Source organism: Neoarius graeffei, chromosome 28 (assembly GCF_027579695.1).
Source record: "Neoarius graeffei isolate fNeoGra1 chromosome 28, fNeoGra1.pri, whole genome shotgun sequence".
NCBI classification, from domain to species: Eukaryota; Metazoa; Chordata; class Actinopteri; order Siluriformes; family Ariidae; genus Neoarius; species Neoarius graeffei.
Genome location: NC_083596.1, coordinates 5,029,131 through 5,051,266, shown reverse-complemented (window position 1 = coordinate 5,051,266; position 22,136 = coordinate 5,029,131). Strand labels below are relative to the sequence as shown.

At 40.6% G+C, this 22,136-nt stretch overlaps 1 protein-coding gene across 1 annotated transcript in view; it reads right to left on the bottom strand.

Annotated features, from left to right (window-relative positions):
• The window catches only part of LOC132875498 (astrotactin-2-like), a 908,673-nt gene that overhangs the window by 385,123 nt on the left and 501,414 nt on the right, over positions 1–22,136 (bottom strand). The window contains exon 10 of the mRNA XM_060912306.1: positions 20,695–20,832. Within this exon, the coding sequence (XP_060768289.1) occupies positions 20,695–20,832 (138 nt within the window). The remainder of the gene's footprint in view (positions 1–20,694; positions 20,833–22,136) is intronic.

The following is a 22,136-nucleotide window of genomic DNA, read 5'->3' as shown; positions in this document are numbered from 1 at the left end:
GTGGCATGGAGGTGATCAGTCTGTGGCACTGCTGAGGTGTTATTGAAGCCCAGGTTGCTTTGATAGTGGCCTTCAGCGTATCTGTATTTTTGGGTCGGGTGTTTCTCATCTTCCTCTTGACAATACCCCATAGATTTTCTATGGGGTTCAGGTCAGGCAAGTTGGCTGGCCAATCAAACACAGTAATATCATGGTCAGCAAACCATTTGGTAGTAGTTTTGGCACTGTGGGTAGGTGCTAAGTCCTGCTGGAAAAGGAAATCAGCATCTCCAAAAAGCTCGTCAGCAGATGGAAGCATGAAGTGCTCTAAAATCTAAAATCTCCTGGTAGATGCTGTGTTGACTTTGGACTTGATAAAATACAGTGGACCAACACCAGCAGATGACATGGCACCCCAAATCATCACAGACTGTGGAAACTTCACACTGGGCTCAAACACCTTGGATTCTGTGCCTCTCAACTCTTCCTCCAGACTCTAGAACCGTGATTTCCAAATTAAATGCAAAATGTACTTTCATCCGAAGAGAGGACTTTGGACCACTGAGTAACAGTCCATTTCTTTCTCTCCTTAGCCCAGATAAGACACTTCTGACATTGTCTCTGGCTCAGGAGTGGCTTGATATTAGGAATGCGAAAGTTGTATCCCCTTTCTTGAAGATGTCTGTTCGTGACGGGTCTTGATACACTGACACCAGCCTCAGTCCACTCCTTGTGAAGCTCTCCCAAGTTCTTGAATCAACTTTTCTTGACAATCCTCTCAAGACTGCGGCCATCCCTGTTGCTTGTGCACCTTTTCCAGCCACCCTTTTCAGCAATGACCTTTTGTGGCTTACCCTCCTTGTGGAGGGCATCAGTGATCATCTTCTGGACAACAGTCAAGTCAGCAGTCTTCCCCATGATTGTGGTTGTGTGTACTGAACTAGACCGAGAGATACACTGTGTTCATACTGTTTTACTCAAACTCGAAATGAAATATTCTAATATTTTGAGATGTTTTTTTTTAAAAATGTTTTTGTACTGTATGCCATACTGATTAAAATTAAAACAGAAAAATGCTTGAAACATTTTAATTTATGTGTAATGAGTCTATAATATATAACATTTTCACTTTCTTAAATAACTGATGGAAAATATTAAACTTTTTCACAATATTCGAATTTTTTGAGATGCACTAGTACTTGGTACACAAAAGTATACTTAAAGAAATATACTTTAACTTTACTTAAGTATACTTAACAAAATGAACTTGAAGTATACTTCTTTTTGATAAGTGTGTCATTTTGAGCTCTCTGTGAGCTTTGCCTTTTATGGAATTTTGTGCGCGTCATTAAATATAAATCAGATGGGTCATGAACACACGATAAACCGGATTCGGAAATGTCTTAAAAAAACTGTTTAACAGGTTGAGTGTTTGCGTTTGTGACGTACGTGTGTACTATGATCATGATTGCTAGATTTGAGCTCCGAAAGCATCCTGCTTGACAAGCAATATAGAAAAACCTCTGCTGCCATTTTAGCCAGCACTGGTTATTGTGCTCTGAGCAGTGGGTTGTGAAATTACACCTGGTTTTCAGAGACAAAATTAAGCACACTGGCTGCTGCCACTGCTGCTGCTGCTGCTTTCTCAAAGTTCAGCATCAGTATATGTAATCCCTCAAATGCAAATGCATGAAAAAGCACATGTTGTGCCTCGCAAATTGCATGTTTAAGCTTGTGAACCAGGTTTGTACATCAAATGCAAGGTCTTTCAGGTGTAATTGTGCCTGAAACCAGCTACAAACATCTCCATCCATCAGGCCCTGAAGATCCTGTAATACTATGTGCATACGATGTTGTTGATATATAATCGGTACGCATTTTTGCCAAATAGGTATGTACCTTGCTGTGGACCAACACACACCCATCGCTAAAAATATGTGAGTCTTCCCTAAGATCCCCATCAACTCCCAGCTCCCTTTGCCATAAAGTGAATAAAGGCAGTATTACTCATACGTCTACCTCTCCACCTGTCATGTCCAACATTCCCCAGTCCCATTTCACACCCGAGGCACCTCACATAAAGCAGCAACTCCCTGATGCCCTCGCAAACCTACACAACACCATAAATTCCACTCTGTTCTCCTCCCCTGTGACCTTTTCCTCATTCTGTGGGCACCTGCTACAGTAACGCAAAGCTTTTTGGGTCTCAGCCTGAGTTCGCCAGGCAAAACGAAACACTGACAAATGACTCAGGAACTTGGCGAGAAAACATCAGGGAGAAACGGAGATGCAGGTATGCTGTGCATGGCAATGCGAACCGCAGATGTTTGTACTAAAAAAGACGAATACGCATAAACTAGACAACATATTGGGTGGGTGGGTGTGTTCTGACATACAGTACGATACAAAAGTCTGAGGCACATGTAAAGAAATGCTATCAAGCAAAAATGGCTTAAAAAATAATGAAATTAAATGCTTCAATCTTTAAAAAATACTATAAACAGTAATCACTAAGCCATAATAAATGAAAGTCAATATTTGCTGTGAGACAACGCTTTGCTAAAAAAAATAAAAAATAAAAAATAGTAGTCTGAGGTCCAGTGAGTGCAGTTTTATGCGGAAATGATCTGTAGGTTTTCCTGAGCATCTTCCAGAACCAGCCCCAGTTCTTCTGGACACTTTGACTGTCACACTCACTTCTTCATTTTACACCAAAACCCAGCAGCCTTCATTATGTTTTCTTTTTTAATCTGAAAAGTGCTCTCTTATGGAATATGCTGCTCAGATACAAACTTTTTTTTCTGTAACATTTAATCTTGTGCTGGAAAAAAAAAAAGTTTGGAACTCTAAAATATTTTTGTAATGTTTTGACTCGATGATGTAGAAGTCATAAAATAGAAATCTGATATAGCTGCAAGCAGCGATGATGGACCCGAGCACCTCCGGGATACCAAATCTGGTATGAATCCAACAAATTGCCGAGGAGGAGAACGTCCAAATGTAACACGTGTCAAAATGCACAAAACCAAAAATAACTCACTTCCTGTTGAGTATGGCTAATACAATGTACATTACAATTTTGTTCATCTTGCGGCCCCCGACACACCTACCGAATTTGACATGGGTAGGTGAAACTATATACCAGGCAAAAGTCTCAATGACATGTGGGGGTGCTATGGAGTCCCCCGGACACACCCAGGGCCAAGCCTTTATCTCTGAGTAGCAGTAGCCACAACTGATGAGTGTACCAAATTTCATGAGTTTTTGCCTGTGGGAACCACCTCAAAAATGGGAAAGTTTTGAAGAAAAAGAAAAATAATTGGAAGAAGAATAAGAATAATGGGGCGGCATGGTGGTGTAGTGGTTAGCACTGTTGCCTCACAGCAAGAAGGTTCTAGGTTCGAGCCCAGTGGCTGACAGGGGCCTTTCTGTGTGGAGTTTGCATGTTCTCCCCGTGTCCGCGTGGGTTTCCTCCGGGTGCTCCGGTTTCCCCCACAGTCCAAAGACATGCAGGTTAGGTTAACTGGTGACTCTAAATTGACCGTAGGTGTGAATGAGAGTGTGAATGGTTGTCTCAGGGGCTTCAAAGTTTGGGAGAATAGCAGGGTACAAATAATTTACAGCAGGGTGCAAAATGGTAAAATGTCTGCCAGCGGCAGAGATAATGCATGCAAAGTGTGCAGGGATAGATAGATAGATAGATAGATAGATAGATAGATAGATAGATAGATAGATAGATAGAGATATGCAAGTACGAATTTTTCATGGGGCGGGATGGTTTGGAACAGGCCATCTAAAATTGGGATAACATTTACCCGGGACGGGTATTTGAGGCGGGTCGTCTAGCTTAAGCTTGATTAGCGTTGTTACGCACGCCAGTGTTTCCCACAGAAATTTTGGAGACTATGGGGGCAAGCCATGGGGGAGGCGCGAGGGTTGTTTAAAATTGAGTGATATGTTAAATATTAAGTTATTACTGAAAAACTATTGATTAAAAAAACAGACACTGAGAAATGGTCCTATAAACAACTTTACCAATATAAAAGATTATCAGGACTACAAAAATGCAGAAAAATAGGCTTTACTTATCCAAATGCACCTGTTGGTTCAACAGTTAAAGTGCATAGAACCTCACAGCACAACATGAAGTTACCTTAAAATAGAATATAAATGCCTCAGCTTTCATGTAAGAAAAAAAAAACTATTAATACTAGTGCTGTGTGCAGGCAGTCTCTCCTGAAGACTAAATTAAACAATAATTATAAACTAATAAAATAAATGGCTCAGTCTTCATAGAAGAAAAAAACAATTTGAACAGAATCTCACAGTATGATGCTGAAGCTGCCTAAACAATGGAAAATAAAATACCATTTTGGCAAAAACGTTGGCATCCATTAATTTCTTAGTAATGGCTGCACTCATGTCGAGGATGTAAACACAATCTGGCAACACATGTGGCAGTAATGGCTGCACTCATGTCGAGGATGTAAACACAATCTGGCAACACAGGCGGCAGTAATGGCTGCACTCGTGTCGAGGATGTAACACAATCTGGCAACACAGGCGGCAGTAATGGCTGCACTCGTGTCGAGGATGTAAACACAGTTGACGCGGCAACGGACATACATGACATAGTGGATGTAATTTACGTTCACAACTTTTTTTGCTGTCAGAAATATTTAATATTAAATTTTGTGACTCGACTGACAATAGCCGGCGGCATAACAAGCCATAGCCAGCGATTTGCCGCCGGTGACCGGCTACTTTTGAGACCGCTGTTGTCTGTGTCTATGTGTCAGCCCTGTGATGACCTGGCGACTTGTCCAGGGTGTACCCCGCCTCTCGCCCATAGTCAGCTGGGATAGGCTCCAGCTCGCCCATGACCCTGCACAGGATCAGTGGTTATGGATAATGGATGGATGGATGGATGGATATCCTACAGGAATATAAGCTTCCAACTATTCCTATGGCTCCACATACTGTACACATGCACAATTTTAAACATTGCCATCAACAAGTTTGAAGTTTACCCTTGGGCTTATGGAAAGATGACAGAGACTAATAGCTTTTGTGATCCATTATCTCACTCAGACAGTCCTTTATCAGAGTTGAATTATAAATCCAAAATGAGGCAGCAAACCCTCTGTGCACCCAAATGCCATCTTATCAAGCCACAGTCTCCCAGCGCTAATCTGCATTACCACTCAGTAATTAGTGCCCATGCAAAGTCCTGTACTGGCACAAAGCAGCCATGCAGAATAAAGTCGAATGTAGGAAGTGACATTAATCTGCTATTATTAATCTCCCATCTTACATACATTTGCTTTTTCTTCCTGCTTCTAGGAAAGATAAATCACCTCATTTGGAAGGCAACGTCAAGCTTCAGCATGATTACCAAACTTATAATTGGTTGGGGTTGCTGTGAAGTTGATGAATGTAACCACGGGTTCGCTTCACGAACAGGCCGAGCTTCATCATGCATTCTCGCTGTGGCTGGGCTTTGCCGTGCCCTGCAGCCTTTAATTGAGATATCTAACATTAATGACGAATGAGACCGAAGCCAAAACATTACTCGTTACCCATGGGAAATGCCTGACGTGGTAGGAGGCAGTTCCGTATTAAATACAGATGATAGAAAGGTTTGCCATATGGATTTTTGTGACGTCGAGCAGCCCAGGCAGGTTGATTGGATGATTCATCAAACCAGCAGGGCTGTCACGCTCTCCCAGAACTTATTGGCACCACCGTATTGACAGAACAGTGAGCTTTGAACACAGTTGGAGACGCCCGGGGCGCCATTGATTGGACTGGGGTGATTTCAGATGGAGAGGTTTGTCGAGGTTCAGTTTAGCTCAGCATTGGCTAGTTCACTCTCCCAATGTGGTGTACTAACCACAGAAGTAATAACCTGTATAACATGAACACATCTGAACACACATGAACTCGGACTGTGTGAGTCTCCCTGAGACACCAAACACTGAAATCAAGGCACAGAGTGAAAATGAAGAAAGGTAATTTTATACCAGGGAGACTGATTGATGTACAGGTATGAAATCAGCATCACACAATTACAGCAGCAGTGAACGTAGCAGAGGTTTAATGAAAGAGACAAACTGCACATCATAGAATAATTATATTGCATGTATCCATCCATCCATCCATGCATAGATCCAGTTACTATATATACTCTTCTGTCCATCCATCTATCGTCCATCCATTCAATATACACTGACATCATTCCATCAATCCATCCTTCATACACTAATATTTGTCCATCCATCCATCCACCCACCCATCCAGTATATACTGATGTTTGTCTTTCCATCTATCCATCCACCCATAATACATTGATGTCTATCCATTCTTCTATTTGTTTTATATATATATATATATATATATATATATATATATGGATGGGGCGGCACGGTGGTGTAGTGGTTAGCACTGTCGCCTCACAGCAAGAAGGTCCGGGTTCGAGCCCCATGGCCGGCGAGGGCCTTTCTGTGCGGAGTTTGCATGTTCTCCCCGTGTCCGCGTGGGTTTCCTCCGGGTGCTCCGGTTTCCCCCACAGTCCAAAGACATGCAGGTTAGGTTAACTGGTGACTCTAAATTGAGCGTAGGTGTGAATGTGAGTGTGAATGGTTGTCTGTGTCTATGTGTCAGCCCTGTGATGACCTGGCGACTTGTCCAGGGTGTACCCCGCCTTTCACCCGTAGTCAGCTGGGATAGGCTCCAGCTTGCCTGCGACCCTGTAGAACAGGATAAAGCGGCTAGAGATAATGAGATTAGATGAGATATATGGTGGTTTGTACATCCATCCATCCATCCATCCATCCATCCATCAATCCATCATGCACTGTTTGTCCATCCATTGGTCTGTTCAATAATCACTAATGTGTGTCCGTTCATCCATGTATTATACAGTGATGTTTGTCCATCCAGCCATCCGTCCATCCATCCAATATACACCGATATTTGTCTTTCCATCTACCCATCCACCCAGAATACACTGTCCATTCATCTATTCATCATATATATGATGACTATCCATCCATCCATCCATCCATCCATCCATCCATCCATCCATCCATCCATCCAATATACACTGATTTGTCTTTCCATCTATCCATCCACTGATGTCTGTCCATTCTTCTATTCATTATATATATGGTGATGACTGTCCATCCATACATCATACACTGATGTTTGTCCATCCATTGATCTGTTCAATAATCACTAATGTGTGTCTGTTCATCCATCCACCCATCCATCTATTATACAATGATTTTTGTTCATTCATCCATCCATCCATCCATTATACACTGATATGTCTTTCCATCTACCCATCCACCCAGAATACACTGTCTGTCCATTCATCTATTCATCATATATATGATGATGACTGTCCATCTGTCCATCCATCCAATGTAATGATGTTTGTCCATCCATCCATCCATCCATCCATCCATCCATCCATCCATCCATCCATCCATCCATTCTTCTATTCAATATATACTGATATTTGTCTTTCCATTTATCCATCCACCCAGAATACACTGATGTCTGTCCATTCATCTATTCATCATATATATATGATGACTGTCCATCCATCCAATATACACTGATGTTTGTCCATCCATTGGTCTGTTCAATAATCACTAATGCGTGTCCTTTCATCCATTCATCTAATACATAATGTTTGTCCATCCATCCATGCTACACTGATGTATGTCTTTCCATCTATCCATCCACCCAGAATACACTGATGTCTGTCCGTCCATCCATCCATCCATCCATCCATCCATCCATCCATCCATCCATCCATCCATTATCTGTAGCCGCTTATCCTGTACAGGGTCGCAGGCAAGCCGGAGCCTATCCCAGCTGACTATGGGTGAGAGGCGGGGTTCACCCTGGACAAGTCGCCAGATCATCGCAGAGCTGACACACACACTACGTTTACATGCACATAGAGAGAATCGAATTTCTGCCGTTGCTCGACTGAAATCGAAGTTCAAAATGCCATGTATACACCTTAATTCGGCTGAAATTGAACCGAACTTGATTTCTCGGAATCGAGCTACACGACCTAGTTTATGCGATTTCTGCCGAGCTATTTTGTGCATGTATACCCTATCGAGCTAGTTGTCGAGCTACTTCCGGAAGTGACGAGACCACAAGCGGGAAACACAACAGCCTCGGTCGGCATGACAACAGTAGTAGCGAGCAGCAGAAGAGGTCAGGAGGAACAAACGGAGAAGAGAAAATGGCGATGTAGAGCTCTCTGAAGTGTGGGTGGAGCACAGAGGACGGCAGGACAAAGCTTCTGGTACTAATAGGCTTTTTATTGTCAGACTTTTCAGTTTAACAGCCTACTTTTATTCTTGAGAGAAAAACACACACGCGCGCGCTGTGTTCTAGTCCCGGGATGAGCTTTCCCCTCTGCTCTCCCTCTGCCTCCTTAAATAGGGCGCGGTTACTGGGAAGACACACAAACACAGGTTAATTACCGTCAGGTGAAGTGATTCTGCCACTCACCTTCCCTGGCTCCGCCCTCCTGTCACAGACCAGCGCTTGACCACGCCTCCACTGCCACAGGCAAGCAGAAACGTGCACTTCTGGAGCAATGAGGAGACAGAGTTCATGCTCATTCAGCTTAAGGAGTTGAATATATTAAAATTCATGGACGGGAGAAAAACGCGCAATGGAGAACACGGAACTGATAACTTTGTTTACACTCTTGAATAGCTCTTCTTCATGATGACAACCGGAAGTGTACCAACACGATGGGGCGTGTAGCGCCACCTGTGGCTCGGGTGCACAATGCGCCTCACACAATAGCCCGATTTCAGTTGTGTGCATGTAGGATTGGATTTCTCTGGCACCCTGCTGGGACCTTCAGCTCGATTACCGACAGCAGCTCGATTTGGATGTGCATGTAAACGTAGTCACTGAGACAAACAACCATTCACACCTACAGTCAATTTACAGCCACCAATTATCCTAAGCTGCATGTTTTTGGACTGTGGGGGAAACCGGAGCACGCGGAGGAAACCCACACAGACACTGGGAAAACATGCAAACTCCACACAGAAAGGTCCTCGCCGGCCACTGGACTCGAACCCAGAACCTTCTTGCTGTGAGGCGACAGTGCTAACCACTACACCACCGTGCTGCTTTGTATTCAGAGATGGCAATATAATTTAAAAATAACTTCAATATTTATACTGGAAAGTTCTCCATCTTGAGTTGCACTACACAGGTGCTTCAGTTGAATTTCTTGTCGACCCTTTCTGGTGATTATTAAAATATCATCAGACCTTCAAAGTTTTGCAGCAGGTTTTGCAGTCATGTCTAAACCACCTCCCTTAAAGACAAGCATTTAATTTCAGCCTTAAAATATTGATGGATAGAAAACGCAGGCTGATTTTTAACTTTGTTCAACACCAAACAAGAAAAACACAAAATTCCATGAGCCTGCAGGTGAAATTCGTGTCCTTATTTCCAGCAGGTTTAAATAGAACTAGTCATAACACTAGCACAAGGTTAAAACATTACCTGCATGTGTGGAGCTTCTCCATCTGGGAGTATGGATCAGACCGCCGTACTTCACAGAGATCCAGAACGAATACAGACAACCAACCTTCACACAGATCTGACATTTCACCCAGGACACATCGGAGCTGCTAAAAACGCTGTACCTGAACTGCATTCTCTTCAAATACATCAACTGAGTGTAAGATGTGATTTCTTTTAACGTGCAGAGATTAGCAGTTCTTGGCAAACAAGAGTTATGAGCGCTAACAAGAAGCAGTTGATAAAGATCTCATAATTCTTATTTATACACAAAATATCAAACAAAACAAATCTATTTAAAAAACGAGACTTCATTTAAGATTTAGTTGATACCTTCATGCCATCGAAGTTGAATTTAATTTTACATTGTTCTGTAGCCGTTTCTGTGAACAGCCCAATCGATTAACTTCTGTCTTTTAAATGCCAGGGCTTCCTGCCTGTTTAATTGGTTTTTCAGAGTGCAATTAAACAGAGTAGGAATGGACAGAGTTCAGCAGGTGGAGAAACACAAATGGTTTAATGAACACCTCAGTGTTCAGCCTTTAACATGTGGATTTTTCCCCGAACTGAGGAGAATCATCATCTGAGAAAGATTCAATTTGCAGGGTCTCATTAGTCACATGGGCACAAATTAAAGACTAAACAACGATGCCTTTACCCTTATTGGATCAGATCATAGCAACAGTTTTTGTTTTTTCACTATGCATCCTATCCATTAATATGCAATTAAACCCATCCATCCATCCATCCATCCACCCACCCATCCATCTAATTTATACCGTCCAGCTAATATATACTATTCATCCATCCATCTAACATACATTTATGCCACATCCATTTATCCATCATTCATCTAATTTATAATAATCTATCCAGCCATCCATCATAAATTTATGCCCATACATCCATACATTTAATATACATTTATGCCACATCCATCTATCCATACACCCACCCATCCATCTAATTTATACCATCCATCCATCCATCCATCCATCCATCCATCCATCCATCCATCCAGTTTATACCATCCAGCTAATTTATACCATCCATCCAGCTATCCATTCATCTAATTTATACTATCCATCCATCCATCCATCCATCCATCCATCCAGCTATCCATCATAAATTTATGCCCATCAATCCATCCATCCTAAATTTATATCCATCCATCCATCCATCCATCCATCCATCCATCTAATATACATTTATGCCACATCCATCCATCCATACACCCACCCATCCATCTAATTTATACCATCCATCTATCTAACATCCATCCATCCATCCATCCAATATACATTTATGCCACATCCATCCATCCATACACCCACCCATCCATCTAATTTATACCATCCATCTATCTAACATCCATCCATGCATTTAATATCCATCCATCCATCCATCCATCCATCCAATATACATTTATGCCACATTCATCTATCCATCCATCCATCTAATTTATAATCATCCATCCATTCAATTTGTGCCACCTCCATCCATCCATCTAGTATAAATTTATGCCCATCGATCCATCCATCCCTAATGTATTGGTGTCCATCCATCCATCCATCCATCCATCCATCCATCCATCCATCCATCCATCCAATATACATTTATGCCACATTCATCTATCCATCCATCCATCTAATTTATAAATCATCCATCCATTCAATTTATGCCACCTCCATCCATCCATCTAGTATAAATTTATGGCCATCGATCCATCCATCCCTAATGTATTGGTGTACATCCATCCATCCATCCATCCATCCATCCATCCATCCATCCATCCATCCATCCAATATACATTTTTGCCACCTCCACCCATCCCTCCAGTATAAATTTACACCCATCCATCCATTCATCCATCCAGTATAAATTTATGCCCATCCATCTGTCCATCCATCCATCTGTAATGTATTGGTGTCCATCCATCCATCCATCCATCCATCCATCCATCCATCCATTCATTCATCCATTTAAAATACATTTTTGCCACCTCCATCCATCCCTCCAGTATAAATTTACACCCTCCATCCCTCCAGTATAAATTTACACCATCCATCCATCCATCCATCCATCCATCCATCCATCCATCCATCCAGTATAAATTTACACCATCCATCCATCCATCCATCCAGTATAAATTTATGTCCATCCATCCATCTCATATAGACATATTATATCTATCATACACTGATACATGTCCATCCATCCATCCATCCATCCATCCATCCATCCTGTCATTTATTCATTCTTTCTGTAATATTACATACCTACCTATACACACATCTGTGTATATGCAGGTGTGTAATATTATTACACAGTGTGTGTGTGTGTGTGTGTGTGTGTGTGTGTGTGTGTGTGTGTGTGTGTTAAATCAACAGCCTCTTCCTGTTCCTCATGCATATTATTATGAAGATTAAAAGTCTTCATTTATTGAGCACTGTGATCTGACAGACATTCGTCATGTTGTGCAGCATTAATTATTACCCGAACACATTAAACTAATTTAATGTATTCCTCTGAAACCACTATTCAAACGTGGCTTTCCATCATTAATGTTCTCACATTAGTTATTTTATTCCTACAATGATGTTAAACACAAATTACACCAAATAAATCATCTGCGATGTCAGCGTTCTGAGGACTAAGAGCAGATATGCGGTGGGGTTTGAGTGCGCTTCAGCCACAACAATTTTACTTCTGATAAATAACATTAGTGTTAATTCTACCGTATTAAAGAATGGAGAACAGGCAGTAAAACGTGAAACACAGAGATAAATATTCGCAGGAGGAGAAAAAAAAATCTAATTACACCGTTCTTCTGAGCATTTGTGTTCATGATGAACAGCATCCCATAAATAGAAGCCTGACTTCTCTGGGATTAAACATCGGTACACATTATACACTCAAACACGAATCATCACTAAAATCTACACCTTCTCAGGTCGGTGTTATTTGTCTTTTGATTTAAATTGGTTTCGATAATGCGTTTCTTTATGAATTGCTCAGAGAACTGAGCGCAAAATTTGCATCCTGTTTTGGTTTTGATTGGGAAAAAGGCACGGTGTAAAACGTTTCGTGTAAATTAATGATAATGCAAATCTCTCAAATATCAGCAAATACAATTTATATTTTTCTTTACTGGCTTGTTTGCAAATAAATATAAGATTACTAACCATATTCCAAATTAATTTAAAATCATCTTGTTTATTAGCAAGTAATTTCACTGATTGCTAATCAAAATGATCTGCCAGTAAAACAAGGATACTGTATAAGCATGAAATTAGTAAATATGTCTGGAAATAGAATTAATGGCCTTATATTTGTTGTATAATAACCTCATAGATAGATAAATTTCCCTTCCATTCAGGATGACGTCACTTGCTAAGATAGAATTACATGTTGGAAAGAATATAAATAATTAAATGTTTTTAAATTAAGATAATTAAATTTATTCTATCCACATTCACTGGATATGAGCAATTGTGTGCTCTGATTGGCTACTCTACTACTAGGATATCAGCTCATATACTGTGAGTAAAGAAAAACAAAATGGCAGAGCGTGTTGCTGAACCAACCGAGGTTGAAATAAAAATTCTACTTGATAACAAAACCCTAAAAATTGTTATCAAGTATTTAAAAGAAACAGAAATAGCGAAAAGAATATAGTCCCCCCCTCCCCAATAACTCCTGATTCACACTCCAGCCCAGTCGGTGGCGGTAATGCACCTTTAAGTTGGTTTGCTAACTGCCAAAAAACCTGAAAGAAGAAGACACCCCCCCCCCCCCCCAAAAAAAAAAAAAAAAAAGCAACAAAATATGGAAAAGTATTTGATGGTCAGAACATATTTTTTTTTCAAGAATTATTATTATCACATTTTCCACAAATTACTCCTGTCATTTTGCCGGTTTATTTACATTCTAAGTGGAAATGATTTTGTCAGACGTTTTGTATAAAGATTTTATTTATCAAATTTGCAAAAAATGAAAAATTATCTGTTTTGCAAAATCCAGTAAATGTGAATAGAATAAAACAGTTATTCCACTCAATCTCGTCGTACACGGATTATAAACAACTTGGTGCTACGCGCCTCGTTGGCGATCAGCTCATGTACGACTCAATTTCATGGAATAACTGTTAATTATTATATAGAAAGAATTAAATGTTGTTACAAATTACAAATGAAGGAAGAAAAGAAGAAAATGAAAAAAAGATAGAAAAAAGATATTGGTTGTAATCATAAAGGCAAAGTAAAGCCTGAAAAGAAATTAGAAAAAAAAATATTTCAACAATAAATGTTTTTCACTGTACATCTAATGTCTTTATAAATCACAGTTTCTTGATTTCATCCCCAGTTGATTCAAATCAGATTGTAAATTTCCAATAAAAATAAGAAAAGTAACCATGTCTGACATATATTTCAATCCAAAAGTCTCAATCTTCCATAGCTGCTTTCACGCGAGATGTTTTTTTTCCAAACTTGTCCAGAAAAAAGAAAAAAAAAATTTTTTTTTTTTTACAATGGAACATTTTTATCCCTTTTGCACCACAGAATTTTACAGAGCCCCAAAACGGACATGAAGGAGAAAAAAAAGACGTACTTTTGCAAGATCTGGCAGAAACTTACATTAAAATTAAAATAAGCTCGCATTCAAGTTCTCAGCATTTATGGGCATCTGTGTATCCGGAAGTCACTGCTGTTCCACCCACTTATTGACCGTATTAGCACTAGCGTTAGCACTAGCATTCAGCTCATATATTGTGAAAACACACACAAAAACACATCTACAAAATAGATTTAAAGTCTTTGTATTTGAAAGCAGTCTCACAATTCTATGAACTTCTCCCCCTGCTGTGTGCACTCCAGTATTATGGTGCTCATGAAGTCGAACTGACCCGGAAGTGCATTCACCTAAAGGAAAAAGTGTCGCAAGCTCTCACAAAAGTTGCTTTTCTCCATGTTTTTTTTTTCTTTCCTCCATGTCCCTTCTGGAGCGCCGTAGAATTTCATCAATCTTATCAATTTTGTATGAATTAAATAATCACATATCATTATTAAATCCATTTATAGTTGATCATGGTGTTGAATGACTGAAATGAGTTAGTTCCTGTTATCCCTTATGTTATAGCAGCTATAAACAGTCGTTCCCTCACGACCTGCTCTTTTTTCTCTCTTTTGTGGAAAAAAAGTGCAGCTTATCATGTGACCAAGAAACTTCAAATTGTAAACTCCTCTGTCCTGACTGACACTGGAGACTCCTTCTGTAAACGTGAAATAAACATCTCCTTAGAGAAAACGTCACCATATTAACAACTTTCCGACCAATCAGAAATGCGAATTGAGCAGCGCTGTGATTATATACGTGGAGGAGATTACACGGTTGCACAAAAATATGAAGTTGATCTTTGAGTGGTGAATAGATACATCACGAGTGAGCAAAGTGAACTTCCTGAAAAGATAAGCTTCAGATCTTCACACCACTGTGTAATGTTCTTTATAGTATATGGACACATCAACAAAAAATAAAATACGCAAGTTAATCAAAAGAATTTTAATTCTGAACCAGTTCACCATTTTGACAACACGCATCGAGTCAGCAAGAAAACACTGGGAGTGACGTCATCAGCGTGAAATATCAGGAATTATTTTGTTCGTGGTCCAAATCCTGCGCTCTGATTGGCTGGCGAGCGGGTCCGTATCCTACGGTACGAACCCCAGTTACGGACCCCGGTTACGGACCTCTGGCGACTCGCTCGTTCACAACAACAACAAACATAGTAACATTTTTTGCCAACATTTATCATTTTTATAAGATTTATTTATGATTATCAAAAATCTTATAAATTTTTGCCAGCATTTCTCAGGAGAATAGCATTAATTTTACAGCATGGATAGCGATAACAACAGTGTTCACAGTGAAAGCGAGTTTTACTACCCTGAGGAAGAAGAAATAAAAGAAAACATTTCAGGAAAAAGCTAAAAACCTGTAACTTGCTAACGCTGAGCAAAAACATGGCTGAATCCTGAATGACTCAATTTTGTATAAATAGGGGACTACATAGGTGGCAAAATGTAGTTTTTTTCCTGCCATGGAAGTGCACTTGTATACCGAGGAGGAAGCCATTTGCATTACAGCCGTGAATAAGGATTCAAAATGGCGGCTCGGCTCGGTTTTCCCTTTCGGGCGCTCTTGTTTTCTGTTAGAATTTGGTAAAGAAAAAAATAAATATATTATTTACCAGCTTAAGGTCGGTCCGTATGGTGAAATACCGTGACTTCGGCCTTGAATATTGACCTTGGCCCAGAGGGCCTCACTCAGTACTTTCAAGACCTCGGTCACGGTATTTCACCATACGGACCTCCCAGCTGGTAAATAACATATTTATTATCCACACAGGACACTTTTTTGATGGACTAAAAACATGTGTTCTATTCCCTACTAGCGGGTTTCATTTATTTGGTTAGTTAGCATGCAATATTGTTAGCATAGCGCTTATCCTACATGTATTATGTCACTCTCCCCAATGGAGAATGAGCGTTGAATATGGTTTATGATATTGCACGGTTGTCAAGACAACAAGACATCACACGTCGGAGATGTAAAACTTCCGTGCTAGTGAGTGACCGGGACAATTTGTAAACAAAAATGGCCGCCATGTTTGCTTCGTTAAATATGGAAGATTTTGAGAGAATTTTGAAAGAGAAAGATGAACACCTGAAAGGAATGTGTATGTATAATAATAATAATGTTGGCTGGATTTTTTTTTTCACGATCTATCATATATATTCTATTCAGCTACTCGTCTTCGACTCATTCAGTATCATGCTAGCTGAATGGAATATATCTGATATACCATGAAAAAAGCCAGCCAATATTATTTAAATATCTCACTCAGATCCACGATGTATTTTATGTTATATTTGTCATATCTTCAAGCCAATGTGTCATTTTCTTTTTATTATATCAACACATTCACAAACAAAAGTACCCAAATTTATCAAAACAGTTCATCACGAGCGACATACAGTGCTGAGCGTAAATGAGTGCACCCCCTTTGAAAAGTAACATTTTAAACAATATCTCAATGAACACAAACAATTTCCACAATGTTGAAAAGACAAAATTTAATATAACATCTGTTTAATTTATAACGGGAAAGTAAGGTTAATAATATAACTTAGATTACACATTTTTCAGTTTTACTCAAATCAGGGTGGTGCAAAAATGAGTACACCCCACTGAAAGTCTCTGGAGCAAAGCTAAATTGTAGACTACAAATGTCTAATTTAACAAGAATACAATCACAGGTGAGTCTAATTAGTCTTACACAGGTGTCCAGCAGACAGTTGACTATAAAAGGGTGTTACTTAAAGAAAACCCCTTCCCATTTCATGCTGTCAGCAACGGCACCACATGGAAGAGGAATGACACAAGACCTGAGAAAGAAAATAATTTCTTTACACCACAAAGGTGAAGGCTACAAGAAGATCAGCAAAGCTTTACTTATCAGTCAGAATACTGTAGCAAAAGTGGTACAAAAATTTAAGAAAGATGGAACTGCAACCATCTCACAGAGACGTCCAGGTCGTCCACGGAAGTTAACACCTCGACAGGAACGTCTTCTGATGAGAAGGGTTGAAGAAAATCGGCATGCGAGTTCACTGCAGTTATCTAAAGAAGTAGAAAGCCAAACTGGGGTGACTATTTCCTGTGACACAATACAGCGTACGCTGCAGAGGAATGGCATGCATGGATGCAGTCCACGAAAGAAGCCTCTCCTAAAGCCCACGCACAAAAAAGCCCGCCGCCAGGGCCCATACTGACAAAGATGAAAACTACTGGGACTCTATACTCTGGAGTGATGAGACCAAGATAAATGTTTTTGGAACTGATGGCTTCAAAACTATATGGTGTCACAAAGGTGAGGAATCCAAAGAAAACTGCCTGGTGCCTACAGTGAAACATGGTGGTGGCGGTGTCCTTATGTGGGGCTGCATGAGTGCTGCTGGTGTCGGGGAGCTGCATTTCATTGATGGCATCATGAATTCACAGACGTATTGCTCTATACTGAAAGAGAAGATGCTACCATCACTCCGTGCCTTTGGTCGTTGTGCACTTTTCCAACATGACTAAACACACATCTAAGGCCACTGTTGGATTTCTGAAGAAGAACAGGGTGAAAGTGATTCAGTGGCCAAGTATGTCTCCTGACCTGAACCCAATCGAACACCTATGGGGAATTCCGAAGAGACAAGTTGAGCACCACTCTCCATCCAGCATCCAGTCACTAAAAGAGGTCGTTGTTGAAGAATGGAAAAAGATTGATGTTGCAAAATGTCGCCAACTTGTTCATTCCATGCCTAGAAGACTTGGTGCTGTCATTAAAAATCATGGAGGCCATACAAAGTGCTAGATGTAGTAGTTTTTGTTGTGGGGTGTACTCATTTTTGCACCACCCTAATTTGAGTAAAACTGAAAAACGTGTAATCTAAGTTATATTGTTAACCTTACTTTCAAGTTAAACAGATGTTATATTAAACTTTGTCTTGTCAACATTTTGGAAATTGTTTGTGTTCATCGAGATATTGTTTAAAATGTTACTTTTCAAAGGGGGTGCACTCATTTACGCTCAGCACTGTATAAAGATTTATGTCACGGTTTTGGTTCTGTCCCGGATGGAGCTCGTATGAAAAATACTAGTGGTGTATTTCCCAGTAACACATTCATGTCCATATAAATAAATAAATAAATAAATAAATTTCACAACCATATGAAATATATAAATGAGCAGTTATTAATCTCTAAGCAAACTCTTAAACAAGTGAATTACGTACTTTTGGCCATGACTGTATTACCACAGCTTAAATTTCCTCAGATAATGGACTCGCATCTCTTTAGTATATAATTCCTCAGCTGACAGGCTTTTAAGCTCAGATTTACTACCCAGTAAATGGATATATAAAATAAACCAGCGAATCATCTGCCAGCTTTTTTTTTTATTTTTTATGATTATGTGCCGTGTGTGATTTAATATCTCCGATAAGTCTCGGTACTTGCGGGCTGTGATCGAACCGCATCACTGTTAATGCCACATTGTAAAGGTTCAGAACATTCTAGCAACACGGCTCACTTCAAACGTAGTAATAAATCGCTGCTCTTTCTGGTGGATGCTGGTGTAAACGGCACCGACGGAGCTCATCATTTAACATCAGAAATGAATAGGTGGGAGGCAGCGACACTGAGATCAATTCTCCTTCAGGAACTGCGTAGGTTAAACGCTTTTTACTGGCAGAGAAAAAATAACAGTCAGTTATTTAAAAGACTGTGTGGTGTGTTTGCTTGTTTCTTTTTTCCCCCCCATGATGAACTGCAGCAAGGAAAGGACACAATGCTGTATTTTAAAATAAATAAATAAATAAATAAAGTCGAATTCTCCATTCTGATTGGTTAGACGGCGTTTGCATTCTTCGATAACAGCAGCAGTTGGAAATCATAGGTTTTCATGATAATTAACAGTAATTCCACGAAATGGAGTCATACATGAGCTGATAGCCAACAAGGCGCGTAGCACCAAGTTGTCTATAAGCTCATGTATGACGAGATTGATAATATAAACCTATGAGATAAGCTTTTTAATGATAGTATCCACGATAGAAAATATTCAGGAGTTAAGCAATGACAGATCTGGAAACTCAGATGAGCGTCTGCATGGACAATTTTCACACCACGGCCAGCGAGCGTCTGATATGCCTACTGTGAGGCAATGGGACCTGCTGCACCACCATGCCCTAGAAAACTACTAAATCCACTTGAAGCCACTGTTGAAATTTAATGATCCAATGCTTTGTATGTACCAGTAGTAGAGGATCTCACATAGAAGACAGGTTTCAAAAACCAAAGTCCATGAGATGAACCAAAGTCCAGACACCAAACACATTTTGGTTCATTGACGCGTTTAACGTTTAGGTTTGATGAGTTGCTTGAGAAGAAGTGACATTTTTCTTAATGTCTGATATTCAGACTTGATCTAAAGTCTTGGCAAACAGAAAATTGGTCCATCCATCCATTATCCGTAACCACTTACACTACCGTTCAAAAGTTTGGTGTCACTTTGAAATGTCCTTATTTTTGAAAGAAAAGTACTGTTCTTTTCAATGAAGATCACTTTAAACTAATCAGAAATCCACTCTATCCATTGCTAATGTGGTAAATGACTATTCTAGCTGCAAATGTCTGGTTTTTGGTGCAATATCTCCATAGGTGTATAGAGGCCCATTTCCAGCAACTCTCACTCCAGTGTTCTAATGGTACAATGTGTTTGCTCATTGCCTCAGAAGGCTAATGGATGATTAGAAAACCCTTGTACAATCATGTTAGCACAGCTGAAAACAGTTGAGCTCTTTAGAGAAGCTATAAAACTGACCTTCCTTTGAGCAGATTGAGTTTCTGGAGCATCACATTTGTGGGGTCGATTAAATGCTCAAAATGGCCAGAAAAATGTCTCGACTATATTTTCTATTCATTTTACAACTTATGGTGGGAAATAAAAGTGTGACTTTTCATGGAAAACACAAAATTGTCTGGGTGACCCCAAACTTTTGAACGGTAGTGTATCCTGTGCAGGGTCATGGGCGGGCTGGAGCCTATCCCAGCTGACTATGGGCATGAGGCAGGGTACACCCTGGACAAGTCGCCAGGTCATCACAGGGCTGACACACAGAGACAAACAACCATTCACACTCACATTCACACCTACGCTCAATTTAGAGCCACCAGTTATCCTAAGCTGCATGTCTTTGGACTGTGGGGGAAACCGGAGCACTTGGAGGAAACCCACGCAGACATGGGGAGAACATGCAAACTCCACACAGAAAGGCTTCTGTCGGCAACTGGGCTCGAACCCGGACCTTCTTGCTGTGAGGCGACAGTGCTAACCACTGTACCACCGTGCCGCCCAGAAAATTGGTTCTGTTATCTAAATTTTCAGCACAGTATGAACCAGATTTTGGTATAATTGAGAAACAGATTGTTTTCACTCAAACAGAACATTAAGTATTAACTATCCTGGTTTAGGTGCTTGAGATACTCAATCAGCTTGAATACACACACATATGCTCACGCACTTACCGGATGTCCCCAGGGTCTTCGGTGACAAGCACATCGGTCTTGCAGCTAGCGACAGGGTTGATTGACAGCTCGACTGGTGGCACCACAAAGCTCTTGCTGACAGGCAGCCAGAGGCCTTGGCCCAGACTGTAGGAGGACCTGCACATGGCCACAACACAAGCTATCAGAGAGCATGCTGGGAGTCAGCCATAAACACAAGCAGCCAGAGAGCAATCCGGGAATGGCAGCTACTCCATTTTTTCCCCCACAGAATTCAGGTTTCATTATTGTTCGTCTGGTTTAACAGAATAATTAATGAATATGAAGAAATACAGTCTCATCTGGAAGTGTGAGTGTGGAGACAGTTATAAATACCTAAAGTGGATAAAAAATGGTTTCTCTGTTATACTCTGATGGCCAGTTCTCTGATGAACTGTTACTGGGACTTGAGCTCAGCCAATACTTAGCCAGACACCAAAAAATCAACAGGGTAAAGGATTTTGTAAGGGATTAGCGTCAGGCTGCCAGGTCGCTCTGTTGTGTGTAGCTGTCGATGTTGATTTTAAAAGTAACTCAATAAATTACACAGGGAAGCGAATACTTAAAGGGATAGTTCGGGATTTTTGACATGAATCTGTATGGCATCCCCATCAATAGTGTCGTGCAAACACACTGACTTACCCCCGACAGCATCCTGTGAGTCCAGTTCTTGTCCAGTTTTGGTCCAGACGAAAGTAGTCCGGCAAGTTTGTTGGGGTCACGAAAGTAAAACATTTTTCGTCTCAAAACAGTACGTGTTCAAAAGAGTGATATATTTGCATCACAAAACCGTTGTCAAATAAAAAGTCAGACCTCGAAATCGCTTGGCACTATTTTCTCTCCCTCGGTATCACTGCGCGCTGCCACCAGGTGACAGCGAAACGCAGACCCACTAAGCTGGTGGGAGACCAAGGCTGCACTCTATCCACGGCTTACACACGTGATGGCACGGAGGATGTGTATAGTGGCAGCATCTGTCCCCCCAGAGAGGATCTTTTCAAAAGCAGGACAGATTATAACTGAGAGGAGAAATAGAATCAGAATTAACTAGTTAATTGCAGCAATTCAAGGAATAGGTAGGAAAAGGAAGGCGCAAAGACACCGCGCAGCGCCTGAAAACGGGTTTTCAGGCGCTGCGCACCCGTTTTCAGGCGCTGCGCGGTGTCTTTGCGCCTGCAGCGGTGCTTTGCCTGTGCTGTGGCTGAAAATAGTTCCAGATATAAATTGGTCTAGTAAATCCCTTCGTGTTAATTTGCATTGATATGTGTACTCGATGTGACTGTACAAGTCATGAGAAATAATTATAAACAATCTTGAGTTATTTAATTCACTTTTGTAACGACAATGCTAGCTGGACACGCCTGATTACAGTGACTACGCTAAGCTAAAGCTAACCGGGGCGTTTATAGATCGGGACAATGGCT